General features: G+C 34.2%; 3 protein-coding genes across 7 annotated transcripts; 1 reads left to right on the top strand and 2 right to left on the bottom strand.

Moving 5' to 3' along the window:
• LOC129940754 (nicotinamide/nicotinic acid mononucleotide adenylyltransferase 1) lies at positions 1–19996 on the bottom strand. Of its 5 annotated transcripts, none has more exons than XM_056049199.1 (7): positions 19736–19996; positions 19439–19662; positions 19209–19379; positions 19053–19154; positions 18842–18993; positions 6424–6715; positions 1–260 (listed from the first exon to the last, which is right to left on the bottom strand). In XM_056049199.1, exons 1-7 carry the CDS (start codon positions 19836–19838, stop codon positions 216–218), a joined length of 1089 nt encoding a protein of 362 aa, XP_055905174.1. In that variant the 5' UTR covers positions 19839–19996; the 3' UTR covers positions 1–215. The 5 variants fall into 5 exon arrangements, with proteins under 5 accessions (XP_055905174.1, XP_055905175.1, XP_055905176.1 ...); XM_056049200.1 differs by having other exon boundaries at positions 6424–6565; XM_056049201.1 differs by having other exon boundaries at positions 6424–6538.
• A 3805-nt stretch (positions 19997–23801) lies between these two features.
• LOC129942078 (beta-1,4-galactosyltransferase 7) lies at positions 23802–25043 on the top strand. The gene is made up of 3 exons (XM_056050879.1): positions 23802–24047; positions 24113–24692; positions 24751–25043. Exons 1-3 carry the CDS (start codon positions 23951–23953, stop codon positions 24995–24997), a joined length of 924 nt encoding a protein of 307 aa, XP_055906854.1. The 5' UTR covers positions 23802–23950; the 3' UTR covers positions 24998–25043.
• On the bottom strand, positions 25025–25622 carry LOC129942079 (ER membrane protein complex subunit 6). The gene is made up of 2 exons (XM_056050880.1): positions 25365–25622; positions 25025–25298 (listed from the first exon to the last, which is right to left on the bottom strand). The coding sequence occupies exons 1-2, from the start codon at positions 25498–25500 to the stop codon at positions 25090–25092; spliced, it is 345 nt and encodes a 114-aa protein (XP_055906855.1). The 5' UTR covers positions 25501–25622; the 3' UTR covers positions 25025–25089.
• Between the last annotated feature and the right edge of the window lie 1720 nt (positions 25623–27342).

The following is a 27342-nucleotide window of genomic DNA, read 5'->3' as shown; positions in this document are numbered from 1 at the left end:
TTAAATTTATAGTAAAATCGTTTAATTATTATAGTAGGTACATAGAATCCAGCTAATAAAATATGTTTTTTCAATGTTGAATTTAATTTTAATTTGTTTAACATATATAAATGACAATAATCTACATAACATTAAAATAAAGTATCGCAAGTTCCACAGGAAGTGTTTTTTCTCTCTGATAAGTCTGATAGAAAGCACACATTACACAGCCTCCCTTAAACCATTTCAGGGCTTGATTTTCTAACCTTTTTTGCTTTTATCTGAAATAAAATAAAATTTTAATATTTGATTACCTTAAGTGTGTATTTTAAAAAATTATGTATATTTTTAATTTTAATTAAACTGAGTGTACATAAATAGCGTGATTAACAACATTAGATGGTCGGATTTTTTAAACTCACAGCCAAAGAATGCTTTTTTGACGTAGCAATCTTTTTTTAATGTTGTCTAAAATTTGAAGCAGTTTTTTGTTCAAGTGTTGTTTTTTTTTTGTTTTTAAAGTATCATCACATAAAGCTGTAAATGAAAATATTAATAACAAACGATTTTCGAATAAATTTTTCTTTTCAAATTTCAAAAAGAAAACAAAAAAAGCAAAAAGGAATAACTTTGTAACTCAACGTTTCTCTCAAAGTAAATTTTTAGAACAAGTTGATTTTCTGCCAATAAACATATCAATCTTTGTTCAAGAAGTTATCAAAATGTATCTAAGAAAGGAATACAAGACTTTCTCTGTTACAGGATTTAAACCTGGTTTAAACACAAACTGCAGGGACTGAATTACCGCATCAGTAATTGAAAAGAGCGGATCCAGTCTTTAAATCAGGGGGCCACACACTTAACATTTCTAAAAACCTAAATATGAGTTTTTGAGCACTTAAAAATGTTTAATGTTCTCTAAAGGATATTCAAATGGGAGACATGTGCATTCAAGAGGACACAAGCATCCACAGGTTTTTCTCAAAACCCACCTCGGTCTATCAACTTCTACTCTCACATCCCCTCGGTGAACATCGGGTGCTTAGAACCTAAACTGGAGATTGGGTTCTAACCCTAGTGGAAAGTTTTTGGGGGCAGCAAACGAGAGAAAGAGGGAGAGGTAATTGCACTAAGGCACCTTTTCTTATCCAGACCGCACCAGAGGAATTCTCGAGATGAAATCAACGGTGGCGTATACAGTTCCAGTAAGGTTGAACTACTTAGTGAACACCTTATAGGGCTTCTACGAATTATTCGGAGCCCAGGCCTATAAAAATGGGTTTTATCCAGCTCCCCGTTCTTGGAGTTATACTAAGGATCTGGCCCTCCAGGTTGGGGGCTGTGCCGTCGAGGTGACTTCCTGACCACGTAAAAATATCATAGTTGTGAAGCACCAACAAGCCTCGGATACGGACGGGTTTGCTGTTGACAAACCAAGCCAACGAAATAAGGACAACGAACTTCGGATCTGTACGTGGAATGTTTCGTCCCTTAACAAACCACGTGCAGTAGAACAATTAGAGGAAGCATTAAACTGAAGCAAGAAGTGCGATGGGATGGACCGGGCAAACGCAAACTAAAAGACTGTGATGTATACTAAGACAGCGTCTATATGGGTGTATTTGTTGTGTGAACTAGACTCAGGCAAAAAGTCTTGAGTTTCAACAATGCGAGCGATTGCATCAAATTCGCCAACATAAACCTAATATGCGCGCAAGGCCAAACAGAGGAGAAAGATGAAGACACCAAAAACATATTCTTCGAGCTCTTGAACAAGACTTATGAGCAATGCCCTGGCTATGACATTAACATTGTCTTAGGAGATTTTAACGCCAAGCTAGAAAGAGAAGAAATCTTTGGTTGCACAATTGGGAGATACAGCCGACACCACCTCCGACAACGGATTCAGGCTGATCGATTTCGGGACATAGAAATCTTCTGATCAATCAACTGTCAACCAGATTGACCAAATTGCGATCGACGAACGACACTTCTCCAGTATACAGGATGTCCGAACTTTCCGAGGGGCCAACACGGATATCCCATTCCAAGCCAAAACAAAGAAGTACTGTGCGAAGTTTTGACGTTAGACGGCTACAATCGCAAGAGAATGCCATGTTCTTTTCCAATCGAGTCTCTAGTAAACTCTTAAGGAGTCCTATGCTGCCTGCATTAAGCATTGAAAACCAGAGAAAACATTGCCTTGCAGCCATTAGAGATGCCGCGATACATAGTTGTCAAACGGCCACAACAGCGAAACCTCTGGTTTGACGACGAATGCCGGCACGTGCACTCAGCGAAACAAGAGGCATACAAAATGGCGGTGCACAGAAGGACCAGAGCTGCTCGCAAACTCCACAATCAGAAGAGAAGAGAGGAACACCGGCTTCTTAAATGGAAAAAAGAAAGCATGTGAAGCACGCGATCGAGGAGATAGAGGGATGTCACAACAGAAGTGATGTTCGTAAATTTTACCAAAACGTAAAAAAAATCTCCCAAGGGTACCAGCCACGAACCGAAGATCAAGGGAACATCGTAGTAGAACCGCAGTCTATGTTGAGAATATGGAAAGACCACTTTTCCAAATTATATAATGGCGATGACGAACCGAATTCCGCTGTAAGGGAGATAGAACCATTCAACCTCTACGACGCAGATCAACAATTCCGCCTACCCGACCTTGACGAAAAGAAGATAGCTATATCTAAACTTAAGTCAAACAAAGCTGCAGGAGCTGACGGCATCGCTGCCGAACTATTTAAAGCAGCAGGCGATGACTTGGTAGGGAGCATCCACCAACTCATCTGCAAAATATGGTCGGAAGAAGCCATGCCCGATGATTGGAATCTCAGCATAGTGTGCCCGATACATAAGAAAGGAGACCCGCTAAACCTTAACATTGCATATAAGATCCTCTCTACCGTATTATGTGAACGCCTGAAGCCGTTTGTCAACAACCTGATAGATCCTTATCAGTGTGGCTTTAGACCACTAAAGTCCACTACGGCAGTTCTTGGAAAAAACAGGACCTTCAAATCGATACCCACCATCTCTTTATCGATTTTAAAGCCGCGTATGACAGCATCCATAGGAAAGAGCTTTACAGAGCAACGTCTAGTTTTGGTCCTTTCTCGAACATCTAAAATCTTCATCTCTAAAACACAAATCATCTCGGTTCTCATTTATGGCGCTGAGGCCTGGACCCTGTCAAAGAAAAGTGAGAGCGTCTTAGGATTCTTCGAGAGAAAAATTCTCCGGGTGATTTTTGGTCCCGTATGAGTAGGTGGAGAATGGAGAAGATATAACGACGAACTGTACGCGCTGTACAGCGACACGGACCTAGCTAACAGGATTAAAGTCCAACGACTTACATGGCTAGGTCATGTAGAGCGAGACAAGAAAATGAGTTTCAGGAACCTAAATGTAACTCAATATCAAATTGATGATCTCTTATTCCAGCTTTCTTCTTAAGAACCTGAATATTTACTCTTTCTCTCAGAAAAGATCTTATGAAAATAATTTAAAGCATTAGTAAAGTTTTTCAAAATTATAAATTGGGTGAACACAAAGACCTTAGTTGTTTTTGTCAGTAAACCACTTTTTGGTGAATATCATAAAAATACTAACTAATTTTTAGATTAAACAAAAATAATCTGGTGAGTGAATCCCAATAGTGGTCGAATGAACGAGTGGCTACTTCGGGATTAGTAAGTAAGTAAGTAATGATCTAGTGCAACTTATCTCCTACTTCGAGTCTCTACTGATTTTCATCGAAACTTTATTGGTTTCGTCCTCATCGTAAGCTATTTACCGTGTTTCGTGATTATCTATATTAACACTTTTACCGATTCGAGCACATTTTAGCCGAGGGTGATACCATTTTTAAAACTGGCTAAGGTAATCCATGTTTATGTATCATGACCATACCATTATTGTAATAGATAATGGAAAGATAAGATGTAAGCTTATTCCTCTTAGGAAAGGTACTTTTTTGTACTACCTTTATTTTGTTCACTATTTATTTTATTTCAGTATCTCCGAAATTGTTGAGCGTATGAAAAAATGATTGGAACCAACCTTTTAGCAAATTGTATGCTGAGCAGTTTGTATGACCTACATTTATAAAGGGAGGTTAGGTTAGGTTGAAGTGGTTGTTCATGATGGAAAACGGACACACTTAGGTAAGTTTAATGGCCCATTGTGTTACCACATGAATCTTGAGGCTTCCTCCTAAGCTCAATGGAACCAGTTTGAGTCCCTTACAACACGCGTTAAAGAAGAATTCTCCTAGGTAATTTTTGCCAGAGAAGGTGAAGAACTGTTTCCTTCTCTTCCTCGTCCATACAGCTTCTGCAAAAGTCATTTTACAATACTCCTAGCCGCGTGACGTGCTTTCCTATCAGACAGTTCCTGTTATAACACCTGTTATCGAGCTTATATGCGATCAACTTGGAGATAGCAAACACCTTGATCGCTTTAAATCTAGTGTTGGCCACATGTTTCTCGTGGTCTGAGACGTTGTGATGTTGTTCCACCTGGTGTTTGCCTTCTTCATAGCGTCTTGCATTAGCAACAATTTACAAGTAGCGATTGGTATGCCAGTATGTGCCAAAAGTGGTAGGATGGGCTGCACTGTACCGTTCCTGGCGAGATCATCTGCCTTACAGTACTTGCAATGTCTCTATGGCCCGGCAGCCAACAAAAGGTGAATATAAAACTGCTGAGCCATCTCCATTAGAGATGGTCAACAGTTATGGACTGTTATAGAGTTTGTAGAGACAGAGTCCAGAGATTTTTTAGCGGCCTGACTAACTGAGAAAATACGGATATCAGATGTTTATATCACGTTTTCTTTGAGCCAGGACAAGACTTCTTTTATCGCCAATAGTTCCACCTGGAACACGCTACAATGATTGGGAAGGCGGAATGAGAGACTTAATTTCAGTCGTTCAGAGTACACACCTCCACCAACCCCATCTTTTGTTTTTGAAGCATCTGTATAAAAATGGATTGACTCGTCTTCCAGGAATGCCCTATCCTCCCAGAAAGATCTAGAAATCCTGAAGTTTCTGTCGAATTGCAGTTGAGGGATGGTGTAGTCTGTGTGCTTTGGAATTGATTGTAAATACCTAAGAATTACGAAGTGGCCAGTGTTGTTGTTAGTCCACTGCGACGAAGCTTTGAGGCGAATAGCAGAGCTTGCAGCTATTTGTCAAGAATACGTCAAGAGGTATCAGGTAGAGTAAGGTGTCCAGTGCCGCAATGGGTTCGTGCGAGGCGATCCGCTTATACATAGGCAAGCTGAACCTTGGACTTTATTTAATTTTTTTCGGTTTATAGCTTTCTCTAAAGCAGTCCACCATACTGCCACACCGTACATTCAAATGGGTCTGATTACCTATGGGTATAGCCAATACGTGATTCTGGGTTCTAAGCCTCAATTATTACCAATAGCTTTTTTGCAAGAAAAGGGAGCTAAAGTAGCCTTTTTGACTCTTTTCTGTACATTGCGTTTCCAATTTAGTTTCTTTATCTAAAACAAGACCCAGGTATTTAGCCTCGTCTAAAAATTTTAATTGGATCATTTTAATATAGCATGGTTGACAAATGGAATTCTGTATCTCCTCGAAAATAAGACTAAATCAGTTTTGTGTGGGTTAAAACCTAGTCCACACCGATCAGCCCAAAAAATTAGTCTGTCTAAGGCATTTTGTAAGAGTTCTTTTAAGGTGTTAAGATGCTTTCCTGAAACTACTATAGCAACGTCATCCGCATAGGCCATCACTCTGAAACCTCCTAAACCCTAAAGGGAGAATATACTACGCGGACACCTAATTTTTAAGACTTTTTACACAATGTTTGGAACATCAAACGAAAGGTACATGTATACAAATGACCACCTTAAAATTTCCTATTCCGAGGTTGACTAGATTGAAGGGACATACTTATGTCAAGGGCAGTTCCTACTCCTTTGCAGTTAGCTTTATTTTTTATACATTTTATCTTGAAAGAATAAATTCATTAAAAATAAATTTTAAATACAAAAGTTATTATGTTTTTCAAAACTGTTCACTATCATTCAGCTGTTTGACTTGCGAGTGAAAATTTTCAACACGGCTCCATAACATTAGTGGTATTTCCAAATTCAAATAATTCAGTCATGTATGATTCGATGGCTGATGCGGTAATTCAGCTCCATGTTCAATATCCTTTTCGTATATGAATATCATTCAAACCTTTATCTACGCAACACATACATATCTTACCTGTAATCATCTTTTATTAATTTTCGATTAGCATTTAACTTTAAAATGAAAAATGCATTTGCTAAACTACGGAAAGAGTTGTATTTTCTCTTAGCAAAATTTACTTTTTAAACTCCTACTAAATAAAATAACTTACCTGTATTTATAAACATACAACAATATCAAAAACTTAACTTACCTCGTCTTGATCATGACTGCCATTAGGTGAATCAGTAATGATCTGTACAGCTTGCCCTGGCAGGCGACTTAGTAATTTCGAGCCAATCGAATCCGAGTTACCACAACAAAATATCCTAGGATGATCATTATCTAAATGAATACTAGTTAAAAATTTGGATTTAAATGAATTATTATCGGCTTCGTCCATATTTGATGGGGATGGAGTACTATCAAAGGAGCTCATGTTAACTTGATTTATATACGATTCATTAAAAACACGATCATTTAGATTAATATTTGTTATATACTTACTGCATTTCAATTCGTAAGCAAAATAAAGGAGAATAAATTTAAAATTAATTAATTTTTTTTTCGTATTTACAAGAATAGAAAAAAGTTAAAACTTTAAAAGCAACAATAAATTCTAAAACAACAAAAAAATAAACAATGATGAAAATGAGTTCAAAAAATGGTACGTACACTACTGATAACTTCTTTAAGATGAATTGAATAGTTGTAAGAAATAAATATAAATTATTATCTTAACACAGAGTTCATGCACATTTTGTTGTTTCTTTAAGGAAGATTTATTTTAACATTAAAAGAGTTAACATCAATTTGGAGAATAACTCACACTCCATTGCAAATCGCCAGTTTAGTAATCGAAAATTTGGGTAAAACTTTTCAAAAGATCGTTTCGAGATACGTTTACATCTTCTGAACCTTAAAATATACACATTTTTTAAATAATATTATTTTATATTTTATAAGGTTTTAAATCGTTTAAATATTTGTTTATACTTCTATACAATCAGAGTTGTAAAGTACTTAAGTAAATTTAAGCTGCAGTATATATTGTATGCACAGGTATTCATCAGCCCTATCATGAATTCCATCGTAATCAGAAAATTTTACGAATCCCGAAAAATTGTATCATGAAATCCGTTCGTAGTGGAAAATCTCATACAATTTTGCATTACGAACGGATTTCATGATACAGTTTTTCGGGATTCGTAGAAATATCCGATTACGATGGAATTCATGATAGGGCTGATTAAGTTTTAAGTACCAGTACCAATACCAGTGCAAGTACCAGTACTTTTTTAAATACTTCCTTCAAGTGGTTTACTACAATACTTTGAATTCCTTTTTCAAGTATTTTTACAACTACAATTTTAATATTTTTCAAGTACTCTTCAAATTGCTTCAAGTCTTTTAGAATCATATATAGTTAATCAAAAATGTAATAACATAACAAAGGTGATTTCCAAATACTATGTACTTGATTTTTTTTAAAGTACCAGTAGTCGGTACTTGTACTTTTCTTAAAACTTAACAGTTCTTTATACAATTAGACTGATTTTAAAAATCCTCGATATATAAATAATTTGTTGGTTAAAATCTGTCAAAATAATAATCCTATTTAAATTAATGCTTTTCTAAATTATAGGAACAGATGTTTTAAAAATCGATCGAATTATCTATACAATTCAATTAAACAATTAATAACTTTGTTAACTTTGTTATTAATTATATACATACATTACAAATCGTCCCCTTTCTGCCTTAACCTCGTAAGTACGTTTTTTGAGAAATTTATTTTTTTATATAACAATACTGGTAAAGACTCTAAGAATAAAGAGAGAAGAGTATGAATGTTGAAATAATACAACTAACATATTTTACAGTTAATTCTTTTTCCTCGCAACTACCATTCATGTCGTTGAGTTTCTATGAAAACCTCGTATCTACCTAACCTTTCGCACAGTTAATGAATTATTGCTCGTAAGTACCGTAAGCCCAATTTAAGTAAGTTACATTTCTCTGCATACATAAGTTATTCTGTTATCAAAAATATTAACTAGGTACCTTTAGTACTGTAGCGTCTTTTTAAGAGTTCATTTGAGAAGTCTTAGTTACCTTAATGTAATACATTTATAAATACCTATTAATTATTTATCATTTATCAAATTTAATATGGATCGGTAGGTAATAATTTTTCAATTTTAAATGCTTACCTCTAAAAATTTGGCAATTTTAAACTTTAAAGGCATACCAGTTTCAAAGAAAATCAATTGGACGAGGACTTAAAAACAATGAAAACATTATTTTGCCAAGTACTTCTAAATCCACCATTTTGAAACAACATATTTTGGTGTTTGATGAAACGACAGGGGAATTCAAGTATATTGAATGTGAAACCGAAGATAATGTTTCTACATCAGACTACTCGGGCTTTATCCTTGATGAACAAACAGGATTATTTATACCAAAAAACGATGATCAAAATTTCGTTCCTACTGATTTATCAAGCTGTTGGCAACCTTCAACAACATCTTTCTCTGTTGATTCTAACGATTCTAATCGCCGAAACATTGAACTGGATGAAAATTTCGGTCTGATTTCTAAAAAAAGAAGGAAGAAAGGCCAAGGGAAACCATATAAATGGCTGAAAAACATAGTCAAAAAAGCAAGACAAGAAGGAAAACAATACTATAGTGCTAAAACAGAAAAAGGCAAAAAAGTTGGGAAACAAAAAAGAGAAAAACGTGTGCTTAAACCTGGTTGTGATTCAAATAAGTGTAAAATGAGCAAGTATTTTAAATGTAACGAAGTTACCGAATCCCAAAGGAAAGAAATATTTAATTCCTTTTGGAAAAATATGTCTTGGAAAGAACGTAAAGTTATGATTGGAGTTCTTGTAGAAAAGCGGCCAGTAGCTCGACGTACAAGTGATTGTAATTCAAGACGTAATTTAACATTGAAATATCAGTTAAAAATTGAAAATGTAGTTATACCAGTCTGCAAGAAATTGTTTTTGAATACATTTAGTTTGGGCGAATGGACAGTGAGAAATTGGATTTTAGAAAGCGATGATTCTGGAATTCCTCTTCAGACAAAAAAGTCAAGAAAAAAAGTATCCATGATTAATATTAAAAAAAAAAGACCATGTCAAAGATTTTTTAACCGGACTACCTAAACTGGAATCACATTATTGCAGACAAAAAACAGACAAACAGTATTTAGATTTTAACTACACAACTTTTAAAGATGTTTATAGGATTTATGAACAGTTTGTGAAGGATAAAAACATACCACGAAATGAAGAATCATCGTACTTGTCCTTTTTGAAGATAACACATTCATTAAATATTGGTTTATATAAACCTAAAAAGGATCAGTGTGATTTGTGCTTTAGTTATAAGAACGGTAACATTGACAAAGCCACATACAATCAACACGTTAATAATAAAAATAAAGCACGGTTGGAAAAAGAAACTGACAAAGATAAAGCTTTAAAAAATGAAATAAATGCGTATACTTTGGACGTCCAGGCTGTTCAATCAGTGCCTTTCATAGCTGCATCAGCAACATACTTCAAGCAAAAGCTTGCTGTACATCAATTTACATTTTTCAATTTGAAAACATCGGAAGTTTATTGCTACGTATGGCACGAAGGAGAAGGTGGTATGGACTCTAATGTTTTTGCTTCCTGTGTTTCTCATGTTTTAGAAAATTACTGTGATCTCACTATCCCAACAGTTCTGTTTAGCGATGGTTGTAGCGCACAAAATCGAAATGTCAATTTATCTAACCTTCTACAATTTGTTGCGATAAAGTATAATACGACTATTTATCAAAAGTATTTGACTGTTGGACATACCCAGATAGAATGTGATTCTGTCCACTCAACAATCGAAAGAAAAAAAAAAGGCCAAGGAAATGTACGTTCCTGCAGATTTTGTTCGAATCATTGCAGAAGCTAGAACGTTTCCAGAACCTTACAAAGTGACGTACTTAGATCATTCTTTCTTTAAAAACTTTTCGAAAATAAATTATTATAAATACATCAGACCAGGAATCAAATCAGGTGATCCACAAGTCACAGATCTTAAATGTATTAAATATGATTCCACGGGCATGTATTTTAAACTTGACTTTGACACTGATTGGACATTATCACCGCAAAGGAAACCAAAAATAAATATTTCAAAAAATATTTTAAAATCTTTATATGAAACCTCAATACCTTTGCCGATAAAAAAATATAAGGACTTACAGAGTTTGAAGAAAATAATTCCAAAAGACTACCACAGCTTTTATGATAATCTAAAATTTAATTCTGAAAAAGAATAGAATTATTTTTAGTTTTTAAGTTAAATGAATTTGAGTTTTTTCATCATCACTCTCTTTATAAAAGTGTACACACTTTTGTTATATTTAAAAATAAGCTTAATACATGAATTAAATAAACATATTTTTGTTAAATCTCTTTTTTATTTCAACTATTTGTGTGCATTGAATATGCAGTGGCAATCATTCAAAGGTATTTCAAATAAAAGCAATAACTACGTATCTGCATATTGTACATCAAAATCATAAGTGATGGAAACTTGTATGTAGCAAAAAAGGCTGGAAAACATATATTATTACATTCAAACGAGATTGAATACTTGCAATCATTAACAATTGGGGAATATAAATGAAATAAATATAATGTTTCGATGTTATGTTCCATTAAAGGAAACTAACCATATTTTTTAATTTCTGAAAAATTGTTGTTTTGTAGATACGTGGTTAAGGCAGAAAGGGGACGAAATGTTTTCTAATCAGTGAACTCCTTGTATCTCAAAAAAAAGTGTATGAAAAATAGAAAACCATCATCAAATTACATTGAACATTGAAGATATTTTGTGCTTTTTGAATAAGCCTAATATATGTACATTTTAAATACTTGGCAGAGTACTCTGAAAACAGAAAGTAAAACTGCATACAGTAGTTACCGCGAAGTAAATCATAGACCCAGTTTAAAAAATGTGACTTTTTTGACAGATACAAATACAAAACAATAACAAACATCCATGATCATTACTCAAAAATTCATATTTCAGCATATTCACCCAAAAAAATATCAAATCGAAATCGATCTTTCAGAAAAAAATTAATAGTCTATATTATAATTACACAATTAAAATCGAACACTTTTAGTCTAAGACGTTAAGTGATATTCGAAATGTTTAATCTCAGTCTCAAAAATTTCACTTTTTAAAAATAAAAATATGTCAAAATTTGTTCTTTTTTATTTTAAAAAAATTGTATTTCTAGATATTTATTAAACTAACCCGTGATATTGACTTATGTACACATGTATGTATGTAGGTTTTTATACTTACTAGTACTAGTTTCAGCTTTGCTTTGGGAAAGAATCGCAATAATTACCCAACATACAAAGGTATGGTGAAATTTTCTTATTTCAAAATCAATGGGATCTTCGCCAATTTGCCTTATATTCAAGAGTAGATGACAGCCCAAAAATTAGTGATACGCTAAAATCCTTTCGGAAAAGAAATATTCACCAGATCTATTTCAAAATTGATTAGCGAGCATCTACACATAAAGGGCTATCGATCGGGGATAAAGTATATCTCGTTAACTTCCCATAGGAAGTTATTGTAATGTTCCAATTTGCCGAATTGAAAATGTTGACATTTCTCGACGTTTCAACGTCCCTAGAGTCGAAATAAACCAGAAGAGATATCGCCTTCAAATAAATTTTGTTATGCAGATAATAATGCAGAAAGATTCAGAAAGGGCTCTCAGAAAAATTGCGTTGGTGTTTTTTTTACAATAGCAATTTAAAAAAAAGGTGAACATTTTGTTAACCCTAAATATCTCACGAGCCAATGACGCTAGAGACTTGAATTAAATTGTATATTATATATTCTAACGTGATACCACAGCAGTATATTTTTGGAAAAAAAATTCATCATACAAAAAATTTCACCTCAAAAATTTTACGAATAACAAATGATTTCATCTCTAAAACAGTTTTCTGCAATGACAAATAATGTTTTTAAATCTGGTCGGTTTTTTTTATAAAAAATAAAAACCTAAAAAAAAACATTACTCAAAGTTGGTAAAAATTGAATTTCGACTCAAATATCTTTTCAAAAGCTTGAGATGGCTTCCAACTAATTTTAACTTATAAGAAATATTGTTTTCAACATAAAAACCTAAACAAAAATTGATTTTCGACTCAAATAACTTTTTAAAAATTAAAACTTTTTCTTCAAACTTTTTTTATTCCACAGAAAAATATGGTTTCCGATATTCAGTAGTTTTTTTTTATAAAAATCCAACAGTCCGTTTTTTCATACAAAAATAATATACAAAAATAGTACGCAAATTTAAGAAAAAATGATGTTCGGTTCTTGATATCTCTCAATTTAATTTCATTCTTTCAATTTGTAAAAATTTAAGAAATTCTAAAATTTGTAAAAATTTGTTTTCGACTAAAAATCTATTTAACAAAACTAGATTTTCAAACTAAACTATTTCTTTATATGAAAAATATTGTTGGTAATTTTAAAATTTTAAAGAATAATTCAACTGGCAACTTTTTTAACAAAACACGAAGACCTACAAACTTCTAAGCAAGACAAATCGTCAGACGGAATGGGAAGCTATCAGTGCGGTTTGCATCCCAGCCTCTTTTCACAACAAAAATAAATTAAGAGATTTTATAATGGAAGATGGATAATGGATCAAATAATGGCAGAACAACAACTACGCCAGTTGGAACTTGGAAGTTCAAGATGGAATTATTGCAAAAATGTATGGACAAAAGTTATCCTAACCGTTACCAATGATAAATTCAAATGTAGTAACAAATCAGAAAAAAATGTATGATTCGGAAAATTACTATGATGAAGCCAAAGAAACTATTGGTTTATTTATTGAGGATGCTCAACTAGCTCATATCCGTACGAAATATACAGCAAGATTAACATGGGATACATTAAGAAATGACCATGAGAGAAGCACATTTAAAAATAGGGTATTTTTTGATAAGATCTATTTGCTCATTAAAATATGATGATGGGGGTGGTGCAATTGTAGATATAAATATAATAAAAATACAAAAAATTAATTGGCGCAACAGTCCGTAGAGAACCATTGCCTGGTGACTTACAACTCTAAACCATTCCTGTGTGCGAATAGTTGCAGGGATGGTTTAGTACCCATGGCATGATTGTTAGTGCCTCTCATACGAGAGGTCTTGGGTTCGATCCCTGCCTGAGCCACCTTAAATTTTATTTACGGATACTACGGAATTTACAAATTCTCCAAGAGTAATTCTTGTCATGAAAAAAGATATAAATATAATGCAAGAATATTATTTCCGATAAATGGAGTGATCTAATGTTAGTAAGTGGCCTACCAGGGAGTTATAATGCACTTATATCTTCAGCTGAGTCTCTCAGACAACATAAAATAACATTTGCTCTAGTTCAAGAACTAGTCATTGCACAATACGAACGACATTTTGTTTAAAGTGCAAATTCAACAGATATTTGTTATTTCTACCGGAAACAAGCACATAGAAATCTTGCAAATATAATGAATAGCTAATTAAGCATAATAACAAGAAGTTGGCAATTATAATTAATTTTTATTTAGTTACTGCCAAGTCCTATAAAAGCTCAGTAGAATTAACAAACTGGAAATGGAAAAAAATACATGGAATAGGCACAGGACGATTGAAGTTTTTAGACGAAAATTGTAATGGACATGAAGCAAAGACAACTGAAGGCTGAAAATGCTAGTGTTTAGATTTGATTCACACAGCTGTACATATGTGCTCTATTCAAGCTCCTGGTTTTTCAGGATAATGATAATAGTGACCTTTATAGATGACTATTCAAGTTTTACAGTTGTTTATACTTAAACATAAAGACGAAAGGGAAAAAAAAACAATAAAAGAATTTATTTAATTCTATAAGACACCAAGGTAAGAACAAGTCAAATATTACGATCTTATTAAAATCAGAGGGAATACAACAACAGCAGAAACGCCAAAAGGAAGAACAGAATATTATGGGATCCTGTGGATTTAACTCCACAAAAAAGCTAGTGGTAGAAAGTGGGTATTTAAACTCAAAATGTAATGGTAAAACACACGAGATATAAAGAAAGGAACATTGTTTAAGGATTTTATCAGAAGTACGGGGAAGACTACGATAAAGGTTTTGCAGCAGTTTAAATTTACGCTACGTTTAGAACTTTGTTATCGTTTGCAGCAAAAAGAAAGATGATCGTTCATAATTACTTGGATGCTAAAACTGCTTCAATAAAAGTGTAAGTTAACAGAAACAGAAAGTATGCCCGATAAGTGAAATCTCAGCATAGTTTGTCCAATATTGAAGTAGAAATAATACCCTCTGAATTGCTCCAACTATAGAAGCATCAGCTTCCCGAACATCGCGAATAAGATACTTTTGGCAGTCGTTCAACAACCTGATAGATCTATATCAGTGTGGTTTCAGACCAGGAAAGTTCACTATTGACCAAATATTCACATTACCTCAGAACTTTGAACAAAACTGAGTAAGACACCATCTGTATGTAAGAAATATAAAGAGCAATGGGCAGGTTCAAACAAAATAAGGGACTTCATTTGCAGTCAACTGCATTCTTTGAACGGAAATTTTGACCAAGACAACTAGTAAGTTGGTCAAGTGTCATAAACTTCAAACTCGGAACTTTACTTCATTAACCTTTACTTTCAATTGATCGTGCGAAAACTACTTAGAACACAACTGTCTACAAAAAACTTCTCAGGCAAGCTACAAGTCCATCTTGACTTGTATTTTGTATTTTAAACAAATATTACATATTCCCATTTAACAAGGAACCCTTTAACACAAAACATGAAATGGAATTGAGCAGAAAATAAATATATTATAGAATAATAAAGTTCAGCTTTCAGTTAAATGAAAAAACATGATCAACTGTCATTTTGACATACGTTGACTTGACATGATAGTTGGATGGGTTTAGTAAACAATGAGGGCAAGACCAAGTTTGCTTTCATCAAAAGATGAATTACGACGTCTTGTTTTGTACAAAACTTCACCATGGACAGCTATAACTTTGAAGTATTTAAGGAATTTGTCTACCTAAGTTCCGCTATAAAATCAGACAACGACACCAGCGCCGAAATCAAACGGAGAATAACTCTTGCAAATCGGTGCTTCTTTCGACTTAGAAGGCAATTGAGTAGTAAAGTCCTCCTTTGAGTATTTAAAATCACTATCTATAAGACGCTCGTTATCCCGTTTCTTATTTATGACGCTAAGGACTGTCAAAGAAAAATCAAAGCGTCTTAGGATGCTTCAAAAGAAAAATTCTTAGAGTAATATTTGGTTTCTGGTATATACACGGAGAGTGGAGGAGAAGATACAACGTCGAACTGTACAGCTACACTGACCTGGTTAAAAGAATTAAAGTCCAACGGCATGGATGGCTGGGTCATAAAGAGCGAATGTAAACTGGAGACAGTTAGCTTGGGGCCGAGCTGGCTGGAGATGCTTGTTGAGGTCCGTCCCGGAATGTAGCACCAGGTGGCGCTAACAATTTATATAAAACTACCGAATATATGAAGACGGTTCAAAGGTTTGCTTGTTAAAAATTAAAGTTTAAAACAAACACCTAGATCTTTAAACAACACTCTGTATAAAGTTTTTGAAGATTCTCCATTTCAACAAAGCTATAAGGACCCATGCGTGCACATAAAGAAAATCGATGGACAGTATTGTAATTAAATTGTTTATGTTGACAATTTGATTGTGAGTAGACTTCGATGGACCAAATGCGAGAAATTAAAACCACATTACAAAAACATTTCAAAATTTCAAAATTTAGGACCAATAAAGTATTATCTTGGAATGGAAGTTTAAAGAGATAAAAACAGAAACTTTTCTCTTTGATACTCAGCATACAAAAGAAATAGCTTCAGATTTTGAATTAAAATATTCAAAACCAGATAGAACACCAATGGATCCGACTTATAGTAAAACAAAATCATTTTATAGATTTAAAGATAATTCCCTATACAGACGCTTGATTGGACAACTTTTATGTATTGCAACAAGATAATGAATCTTTTAGATGCATGGAAATTTAAAGTTACCAGGTTTACATCTTTGACAAATACTTAAAATATAAATTGTACACGAAAATTTCATTTAAATACATACATAAAGTTAAAATTTAAAAAGAATATATGTAATTAATTTAAAGAAGCTGAGAAAAACAAAGATATCCTTTCTGAGATTATAGTCGAATGGCATCGGAGATTACATTAATAACATGTTAAACGATTATATATTTGATAACCCAAGTACTGTACTTTATTCACATACTTAAGACTTTGTCCATTTAAAATTGTCATAGGTAAGTTTTCAATATTAATTTGTCTTCGAGAACAAGGCTCACTTTTTTTGAAGGATTAAGAAGCAATTTATTTGAAACGGTCCATTTCTGAATATTAGCTAAGTCACTATTTATTTAGTTAACACAGCAACCCAAGTTGCTCTGGTCACAAAAGTTGTAGATAATAACATCATCTGCATACATTTGTACAGAAGAATGTTGAACAGCATTAGGTAAGCCATTGATGAACACAGAGAACAACATAGGTCGCTGTTCATGATGAATGTTCCGATGTCAGTTTTAATTGATTGACTTCTATTTAATAAATAGCTCTGAAAGTATTGAATGGCCATTCTTGAAAAATTTAATTTATTGCTTAACTTGAACAAAAGGATATAGTGGTCTATGCTAACAAACGCCTTTGAAAAGTCAAGAAGAACCATTATACCAGTTTGTTTGTCCGATCCAGAAATTCTCGAAAATCTGTTGGGACCTTCAAAACAGCTGATTCACAGCTATGTTAAGCACGAAAGCCTGATTGCCATTTAGTGAAAGGGTTATGAAGTTCCAAGAAAGTTATTCTTTGGTCAGCCAAAACTTTGAAGTAGAATGGTTCAATTGCTTTATTCTTTTTTGGTATAGGTAGAACTATTGCACATTTCCAATGCTCAGGGATCTCACTATTATAAATTGATAAATTAATTGTGTGTAGTAGTGGTGCTATAATGACAGTACAACTAATTTAATAAACTTTGGAGGGATGTTATCCGAACCTGCAGCATTAGAGTGAATTGACCTGATAGCAGTAATTAATTCACTAGACTCAACGCAATTAAACTAGAAAGCATTATCATTTTCACTGGCATGCAAATTACGTGTGGAGCTAGGCATAGGTTGAACAAATACCGACTTCAGCACTTGTGTGGAAAGATAAAAAAACAAGGACAGACTATTTGGTGGCACACTTTTCAAGTGATTTGAGACAAACACTTCCCGTTATTCCGCGTTCAACGTACGCTGATGAGATCAACACATGCTTAAAATCATCGCCACTGTTGGGTAACGTTGAAAAAGTACAACTCAAAGTAAACATGCGTGTTCAAATGCTTCAAGATCCATCCGCTGAAGCATTCTCCAAACAACTGTTAGATATGACAGAAAAGTAACTACAGATGAAACTGGATGCATAAAACTACCGGTAGATTTCTGCACGATTATTGATTCACAAGATGCTCTCATTGACTAGATATTTCCAGATGTATACAGACAAATTACAAATCATGAGTGGTCGACAGAAAGATCAATTTTAGCAGCAAAAAATGTGGATGTCAATGAATTAAATGTCAATATACAACATTTGTTACCAGTAGACTTGGTGTCATACAAGTTTATTGATACAGTTTGTGATGCTAACGAAGCTGTAAATTATCCAATTGAGTTTTTGAACTCATTGGATTTACCAGGCATGCCACCGCATAATTTACAACTTAGGGTTGGATCTCAGGTGATTTTGTTTTGTAATTTGAACCCTCCACGGTTGTGCAACGGCAAGTGAATAGTAATTAAAAAATTAATGAAAAATGTTATCGAAGCGATAATAATTCGAAATGGTAAATTGCGTAGTGAAAATATATTATTACCGCGAATTCCTATTATATCCACAGATATGATTCGAACGCCTTCAATTTGCAATAAGATTGGGATTGGGAATTACTATCAATAAGTCTCAAGGCCAAACGATAATTATACATACGTGGCGTGCTCTCGAGTGGGCAAACTATCCAGTTTCTTTGTATTGGGGAAGGATGGGATTACAAAAAATATTGTTGCATTAAGGGATTGATATTGTTTTTTTTTTTTGTAGTACTGTCATAGCGATATGTACACATATAATTTTAAAGAATTAATTGACAAAAATTAAAAAAAATTGTTTGGTGATTTGTTATTTTAATATATTGTCACCGTTAACAGTGCTTTATACTTCAAACCATTACCACTTATATACCACATCCTTACACACCTACAATAAGAAAGTTATTTATTTCTAGCAAAATATTCTCTAGAAATTATTTATATGACAACAAACGTTTGTCGGGTCAGCTAGTTAAATATTAAAGGAATAGAAATATACTTTATGGAGACGCAATAAGATTCTTTTCAAAAGACATTGTTTGCAGTGTACGTACCATTGTAGGATCTATTAAATTATTGTATAGACTTACGTTTTATAGTTAAAAAGGCCATTTAATTTAATATACTCCAGAACAAGATCATCAATAAGATATTTAACTGATTGACCCCGGTTTAAAAGTCTTCGGATCATCGTCGAACTTACTTCATTTGGAACCCAATTTGTTATCAATGTTATATTTTTCTAAAAAAAAACATAAAACTCTTAGATTATTATTATAACTATTGGAGAAAGACAAAAACCTGATATTTGGTTAAGATATCCGAATCAAAGATGAACTTTTCTGGATTAGTTCCACTTCGAGTTATCACCACAAGACCGTGATTACAAACAATGTCCTCAATCTGAAACAGGACACTTTCGTTTTTTAGAATATTAAATATTTCAGTAGTTCTTACATCTTGATTAGCCCAAAGTCCAGGTACAGCGAATGATTCTAGGAGATCCCCACCACAAAGAAGTTTTAGTTGGACTTTTTCTCTGCGATCTCTCAAACCTCGGGGCAACCAACCCGGAACAATATTTGAATCCCCCGTAAAAGGAGAGTTTATGTAGTTGTTCATGTAATTCTGAGGAAATGCATAAAAGGTCAAAATTAACGTACCATCAAGCTCATAACAACACATACTTGATGAAATTGCAAAACTTGTTGCGTGCGAGACCATTCGTTCTTCTCGATCTCCCAATCAGAAGCTCTTATCCAATCCGATGATTGCAGAGCTAATTTCACCATAGCAAAGCGATGTTTGGCCGGCGCTAAACCTTTCTTCCCGTATGAGTCATGAGTGGGTGAGATGATACCACCAATGACACTGTGTGTACCCATCATTTCAAAGTAATCACGAGCAATTTCTTTTAAAAACAAACCCATAAATGATTATATTTGAATTTTATGATTGATTCAAAATTTTAATTGATTTATTACCAAACATTCGAAAGTGCATAGGAGTTGGAGGACTGAAGGAACCACAAGCAATCAATACAATTCGTGATGGCAACATTGTTGATTTTTCGATTTGGTTGCTCATTGCTTTGTTCGAGTTGATTTTGGAATTTATTTTTTAAGTTTTAAGAGCTAAACGATGTTTTTTACCAATTTATTGTAATTTGAGAATTTATTTGAATAATTTAAATGCAAAGAAGAAGAATTTTTCTCGACTTTGTAGTTTTGTTATTTCTTTTAATAAGCAATCAAATCAGCTGATTGAAAATTCGATAACATATTTTTGACATACAAATGATTATCGATTATGTAGATGCGTTGTAGGCCGTTGAAATTAAAGGTGGATCTGTAATCCACAGCTAAATTTTGGCACAAATTAAAATTTAAGTAAAATGTTAAAGCAATTTTTAGAAATTAACTAAGCTTAAAAGATTTTAACATTTTACTGTCTCTTAACAATTTGCTTAGGTAAAATGGTGGAATGGCTACTTTTAATTTTAACTATTTGTGTGTTATTACATTCAAACTTTCTGTATGCTGCGTGTTTCCCATATTTTCTTTTGAAGACTCATCCTGTCAATCTCGCAATATTACACTCCGATGTTTTTCGGTTGCGTGTTTTTGACACTTCACTTTTATTGTTTGTTCAGAAACACTCATAAGAAGCAAATTGTCATTTGAATTGATTTATTAGATACTACAGCCATGATTATTGACATCATGGATACGAATAATAGTTCAGATAAAGAAGCTCCGACGCGTCTTCCTAAAAACGTCTGAGTGTAATAACACACTGTGCTCCATCAATATGGCATTTGTACACTTATTCTTATATGAGCAGCGAATGGAAAGGTCCAGTCAACCGTTGGAAATTCCAATTAATAGGTTCGTTTAAGCAATTTTGCTCTGTGTACTTTCACTGTTTACAATTGTTTTAATGTCCGTTTTTTAATAAAAGCCAACAAGCAATTTACTTGTTAAAAAATGGAAATAAAGATTTCAATTCTTGGAGTCCCTTATTAAATTGATAAATATTCAGGAAATTACTAACTACTAAATTTTGTAAGCATAAGCATTAGGTTGCTATATTTAAAAGTTAATACAATGGAATATTTCTCAGAACAACTTAAAACAAAATTTCAAAAAATACCGAAACTACGATAGCCAAAACTTTCTTTGTACTTAATAAAATTAACAAGTTTAAAGAAAAGGATATGATAGGAAAATATCAGCTATGATTAATATTTCATTTGTTTTCTTTTTTTTCATGTTGTAAATTTAATCTAAATGATATAAAAACTGAAGAACTGAAAGAAAGAGATTCGTTCGTAAATTATGATCCAACTACATGAACATTTTAGCATTGCTATATTTTTTGACATAACATTTTTCAAAGTAATTATTTATAATTAAGATCGTATCGACACGCAAAGTAGTTAAAGATCGATTTTTTATAAAGCAACGTTGGAGACTAGAATTAGAAGTACGATTAACAGACTCCCTAGGTTTAGTTCCGAAAATAATTCGTACTACAATTGATATGGATTGACCACAAATGTTCTTAGGACTATACAAGCATTGAAAACATGCATTTACAAAAAAGACTTCTATAGCACACAAGAGTAATTCAACCTGCAAACATTAGTTAAGATGTTCAAATGGTAGACATGTAAATTCAAGAGAAACGCAAGCGTCCACAGGTTTTTCGCAAAACCCACCCGGTCTATCAACTCGTACTATCACCTCCCCGCGTTGAACATCGGGTGCCTAGTACCTCAACTAAAGGTTGTGTTCCAACTCCAGTGTCAAGTTTTGGGGGGTAGCAAATGAGAGAGGATATTGAGAGGTGTTTCATCCAAATGGCAGCGGATGAATTCCCAAGATGGAATCAACAGAAGTTATAGGGTTACATCATATTCGAAACCAAGGGCTATACCAGCTCTTGCCCTCGAAGTTAAATCAAGGACCTGACCCTATAGGTTGATGCTTGTGCATGGTGGCTGCTACCGAGAAAACCAACAACGCTTATTTCGATCTGGGTTTGTCATTGGACTTAGGCAACATTAGCCTAATATGCACACACGCTGTCACAGAAGAGAAGAATGACAACACCAAGGATATGTTCTTAGACAAAACATATGAGCAGTGTCCTAGCTACGATATTAAAATTGCCCTGGGCGATTGACAGATCGAAGCTAAACACGCTTCCAGCATTATGGATGAAACCAAAGACTGCAAAGACGAATGTGGAAACATCATAGTGGAACCGCAGTCAATGCTGAGGATATGGTAGGACCACTTCTGCATAAGTGTATTATTACGACTGTGAATAGAGTTCCTCTGATCCATTCAACATAGACGAAAGCCTACATACCCCTCTTCCCAACTTATACAACGTAAAGACTGCCGTATGTAAGCTGTTTAACAATGCGTTTGAATCGAATGGCTTAAATGCCGAGCCCATAAAAGCAAGGTAAGATAATTTGGTTAGGAGCATGCACGAACATATCGTAAAACATGGTTGGACAGATGCTTGAAAAATTTCAAGAACATCAAATGGACTCTTATGACAGCACCTATATCTTATATATACAAGGACAACCTATATTAAGTTATGTCTACTTTTGGCATCCCTGCCAAACTCGTTTGTTTGTGTTGGATGACAATGGAGAATTCGGGCTGCTCCATAGAAAAGATTGGTAACAACTTTACAGAACTTTAAGATGCCAAAAAAGGGTTTAGACAAGCTGTCATGCGATTTCTTTTAAATCGTCCTTGCAAGAATAGTGCAGAGCTCCCACGTCAACACTAGAAGGATTATCTTTCAAAAATCTGTCAAATTACTAGCATATGCTGAAAACATTGTCATAATCGGAAGAACTCAGCGTGATGTCCATGGGGCAGAGGCGGAAAAATGGGTTTATGGGTGCTGTCATCAAGACGTAGACTAGAATGATAAAAAAAACACACGCCCGAGATTGATGGGTCGTGTAGAGTTCATGGAAACCAATGCTTCGGTCCCGAAAGCGCAGTAGAGCAAGGCCACTGATCAGGTTGCACGCACAAGTGGAAAATGACCTCATCCAACTCGAAGTGCGTGACTAGAGACTTGTAGCAATGGCAACGAGCTAGATCTAGAAGTTTTTGGTTAGGCCTAAGATTACAAATGATTATAGCGCCGCCTTAAATAAACGTTAGTTGAAATAAATTTCACACATTCTAAAAATTCAAACTTAACACCTTGACAAAATTAAATTAAATTGATTAATTTTAACCATTTTCTACAAACATAAAATTACAAAAATGATAAGATCATGACTCTGTGGTTCTTTACAAAAAAATCGCATATTTCCTTCAACAATTAACTTTAATTTTGGCACGATATGTTATAAAATCTTTTATGCACTGTCAGAAATTCGAAAATACCAACAAAATGTTTAAAAGTGAACAAATCGTATGTCTTTTACCATCATCGTGGCATTTGTTTTATATACAAGGAATATATAAAACAAAGTTAAAACAATTGCTACATTTTTGGTGACTCTTTTGACACAGAGTAACATACAATTTTGGAGTACTTAACACGCAATACCCGTGGCGTGATGTAAAACTCTCATGCCAGAGGCCCTGGGTTCAATCCCTTTGCCATTTAAAGTTTTTTTCCCCGCTATTAGCTCTTGCGATTAATTGACAAATCCTCGAAGAGTAATTCTCTCAAATAATCCATTCGGCTGTTGGGCCACCTTACTCATTTTTCGTTTAATCACAATCTTCTTACACTTTTTCAGAGTTAGGTGTCACTACCATACCTGGCTATTTTTTTTATTATTTTACTTTTTGGAAATACTTTTTCAATAAATTTAAGCCCTTAGAATATAATTTAGAAATATAAATTGAAATGATACTATTATATTTAAATAAAAAAAGCATATACCCCTACATATATTTTTAATACGAAAAATAACTCCACACAAAATGTGCAGCTACCCTAAATCATACCCCATGAACATATCCCAAGTTATCGAAAGCCATTGACTAAAGAATTTATCGAAAATATATTAACGTCAACTTTGGTGTTGCCTTATCAAAACATGAATCTTTAATTTTATTTTATTCATAATTTTTGTATTTTATTTATTTTAAACATCAATAAGAAATGCTTATCCACTAGGAGTAATACGACACAATGACTGGAAAATGATTACTCAAAGCAATTTAAAGCTTTTCCTCATTTTTGGGCTGTCTATGTGCATTAGTGGTTTGGTGCTTCTTAGTATTTTACCTTTAAATTCCGGTAGGCAACAAAATTCCAGGAATACCTGTGCCCGCATATTCTCAATTCAATTCAATTCTTTGCAGACTGCAATTGCCCAGATGTCTACAACTCATTGGCATCAAAAGAAGATATTCCTAGTGACACACTCACAATCAATCCCGCATCAAGTCATAAACTGGCCATTCTCGTTCCGTTCAGGGACCGTTTCGACGAACTGCTTAAATTTGTGCCACATATAACTGATTTCCTGCGGCGACAGAAGGTCAACCATCATGTTTTTGTTCTGAATCAAGTCGACAGATACAGATTCAATCGTGCTTCTCTCATCAATGTGGGATTCCTGTTCACAAAATTGGATTTCGACCATATTGCCATGCACGATGTCGATCTGCTTCCCCTAAACGACAAGCTTAAATACAAGTTCCCCGACAAGGGACCTCATCATATCGCCTCACCCGAATTCCATCCCAAGTACCACTATGAAACATTTGTTGGTGGCGTTCTGCTGGTTAGGCGGGAACACTTCCAATTAATGAATGGCATGTCCAATCGGTACTGGGGATGGGGTCTCGAAGATGACGAGTTCTATGTTCGGATTAAAGACGCCGAATTAGAAGTCACGAGACCCAAGAACATAGGAACCGGAGTCAATGACACATTTCAGTAGGTTTGAGATGCAAGAACATTCGATTGAGAATACTAACTTTTCCTGCACTTCCAGACACATCCACAACAGACTACACCGGAAACGAGATACTCAAAAGTGCTTCAACCAGAAGGAAGTTACTCGCAAAAGAGACCGACAGACGGGACTCGATACGCTACAATACAACATAAGCGGGGTCAACAGTTTGACCATCAATGGGATTCCCGTGACGATTGTGAACATTGCCCTACATTGTGACATGAAATTAACCCCTTGGTGCGATTGTTCAGGAACTGCGAGTGCAGCTATTGCCCCCTCATGACGATAAATCACAAAAGAAAATAAATAATTTGATAGTTATAAATGGATATTTGTATATATTTGCACGTAATTAACTAAAACTAAGCCTCAAACCTAATAAACATGAACCATGCCATATAAAAATGTCCAGAACAAGACATAGGTACAGAGTCCTCCCAGGAAACCATTGGTTAAAAGACTTTGGCGATTGATGAAATACTTTTTCCATTGAGTTCCGGACTTCAAAAGAAGCAAACACCACAATCCAAGAACAGCCACAAAGTACAACAAGAAGCCTAGGATGCCAGTGAGGCCCAAAATTCCTTAATGAACGAAAGTAATTTGTAGTTTTTCACGGAAAACATGAGAATTATTGAAAATTAAATTACCTGCTGAGCACCCTGACAGAGCTGCCATAGAAGTTCGACAATATTCTACGGCGGCTGCATTGTTTCGAATTGCCGATTCACTGTAGGCAACAATTTCTCCAGTTTTCAGTTCACGAGTTTTAACACGAGTAGTCATTTTGAGGGTTTCTTCTTTATTTTAAGTTAAATATTTATTTAATCAAAAGTAATTTGGTTAATTCGTGGAGGCTAATTTTTTTTGATAAGTTGTGCAGCTGTCAAAGGGATGTCAAGATCTGTTCGTTTAGCTGAAAGATGAGTGTCAGAACATGGGTGCGTTCTTTTTAATGGCATAAGAAAAAAGTTGGGTTGCTGCTACACTATCGTATTTTTTCTTAGAATACGTGTCCTTTCGTAAAGGCTTATTTATTCGTGATAATTGATTGGATTAGATTATTTTAAATTTATTTCATTTTCAAGATATCAATCAATATTTATATAGATACAACAAACTTATAAGCATTTTATACACCATAGCCTTTTGCCATCTGTCCGATTAACATAATTTACTTATCGTTAATGGCATTTTAAGATTAAGGAGATAGATACAATTTTTTTTATTAATTATTTGGATTTTATAGGACATGGCTTACTATGTTACATAGCCAGCGCAGTTAAGAAAAGCATCGCTTAATACATCTTTGCCAAGTAAGGTTCTTCTCGCTTCTTTCAAGATTGGGCACTTTCCGATGAAATGCATAGTGAATTCTCTCACCGACATGTTGCAAAACGTGCAAATTATTGGATGATCATCAACTTTTTCCTTATCTTAAATATACCCGATATAAGTTTTTGATTAGAATCAATCCTTAAATAACTTCTTTTACAAAAATTGTGTTTAAAAAAAGCTTTAAGTGACTTCATGTACAGAAGCAGTCGTTTGATGGATACATTCAAGCCTCTTACAACCTTACATTGCATGGGCAGTATGCAGAGCTATAACTTCTGGCAATCTTTCATTGGGCACGTTAACACCTATCAAAAGGTAGTCAATACGTAACTTCAGCGTCTTAATTAAGAGCGAAGACAATCGGGTTTTTATTACGACTATATAAGACGTTTCTCCTTAAAATGGATTTCCATTGCTAAGTAACTTTTTATCATTACATCAAGGTATTTATATGTTTTTTACCACTTCGATTGGTTCGCAGTTGAAATAACATGTTTCATTGGCCAATCTGCACACTCTAACCCACCGCATAAATCGTCAATGATATCGTCCGTAAACAGGAAAACAGATACAGACTTAAGGGCATCCTTGCTCTTCTCACATTGTTGTTTCAAACTAATCCAACCTTTCTTCGCCATTCCCGCGCCGTAGTAGTAATTCCTTCATAAAGGTTTTCTGCCACTTTACAAAATATTGATGAAATTGCAGAACACGATGAATTTATTTATTTATTCAATTTGTATTGAAATTCAACCCATTAAACTAAAGCCGATCCAAAATCGATTGTGTGTGGCGTAATTGAGGGGCTTGATGTGACTCTATCCATCCTTTTTTAAGTTTCAGCAAGTCAAAAATCAACGAGACTAAGTATGTTGAGAACCAGAAAAAAGATATGGTGTTTTAAAATTAATAAGTATTTTCCCACCAGACTTACAAGAGAGGAATCTTATGCTGGACATACATGACCAAGCCATAAGGCTCAGAGACATTTGGACCCACTTCAATTGGACAGAACAACTTGGTTCGTTTAATTGCAACACAGATTTGTTGACTTGTGAAAACCCAAACGAGCCACCTCAGTTTCAACGCACACTGTCGATCTATTTGGGTTCATTTGGATCATTGGCTCTATCGTGTATGGTACGCTTCACATTTAAGCTCATGTTAAAATCTATATCTGAACTAAATTAGGGTTAACCACAAGGTCCTTATGGCATTAATACTTTAATTATAAAATCTTTAATATCTTCCCACTCGACTCTTTATCTCATTTTTAAAAGTGGGACTGTA

This window comes from Eupeodes corollae, chromosome 1 (genome assembly GCF_945859685.1).
Source record: "Eupeodes corollae chromosome 1, idEupCoro1.1, whole genome shotgun sequence".
Lineage (NCBI taxonomy): Eukaryota > Metazoa > Arthropoda > Insecta > Diptera > Syrphidae > Eupeodes > Eupeodes corollae.
Note: the sequence above shows the minus strand (reverse complement) of the source record. Positions and strands in the feature narration are given on the sequence as shown.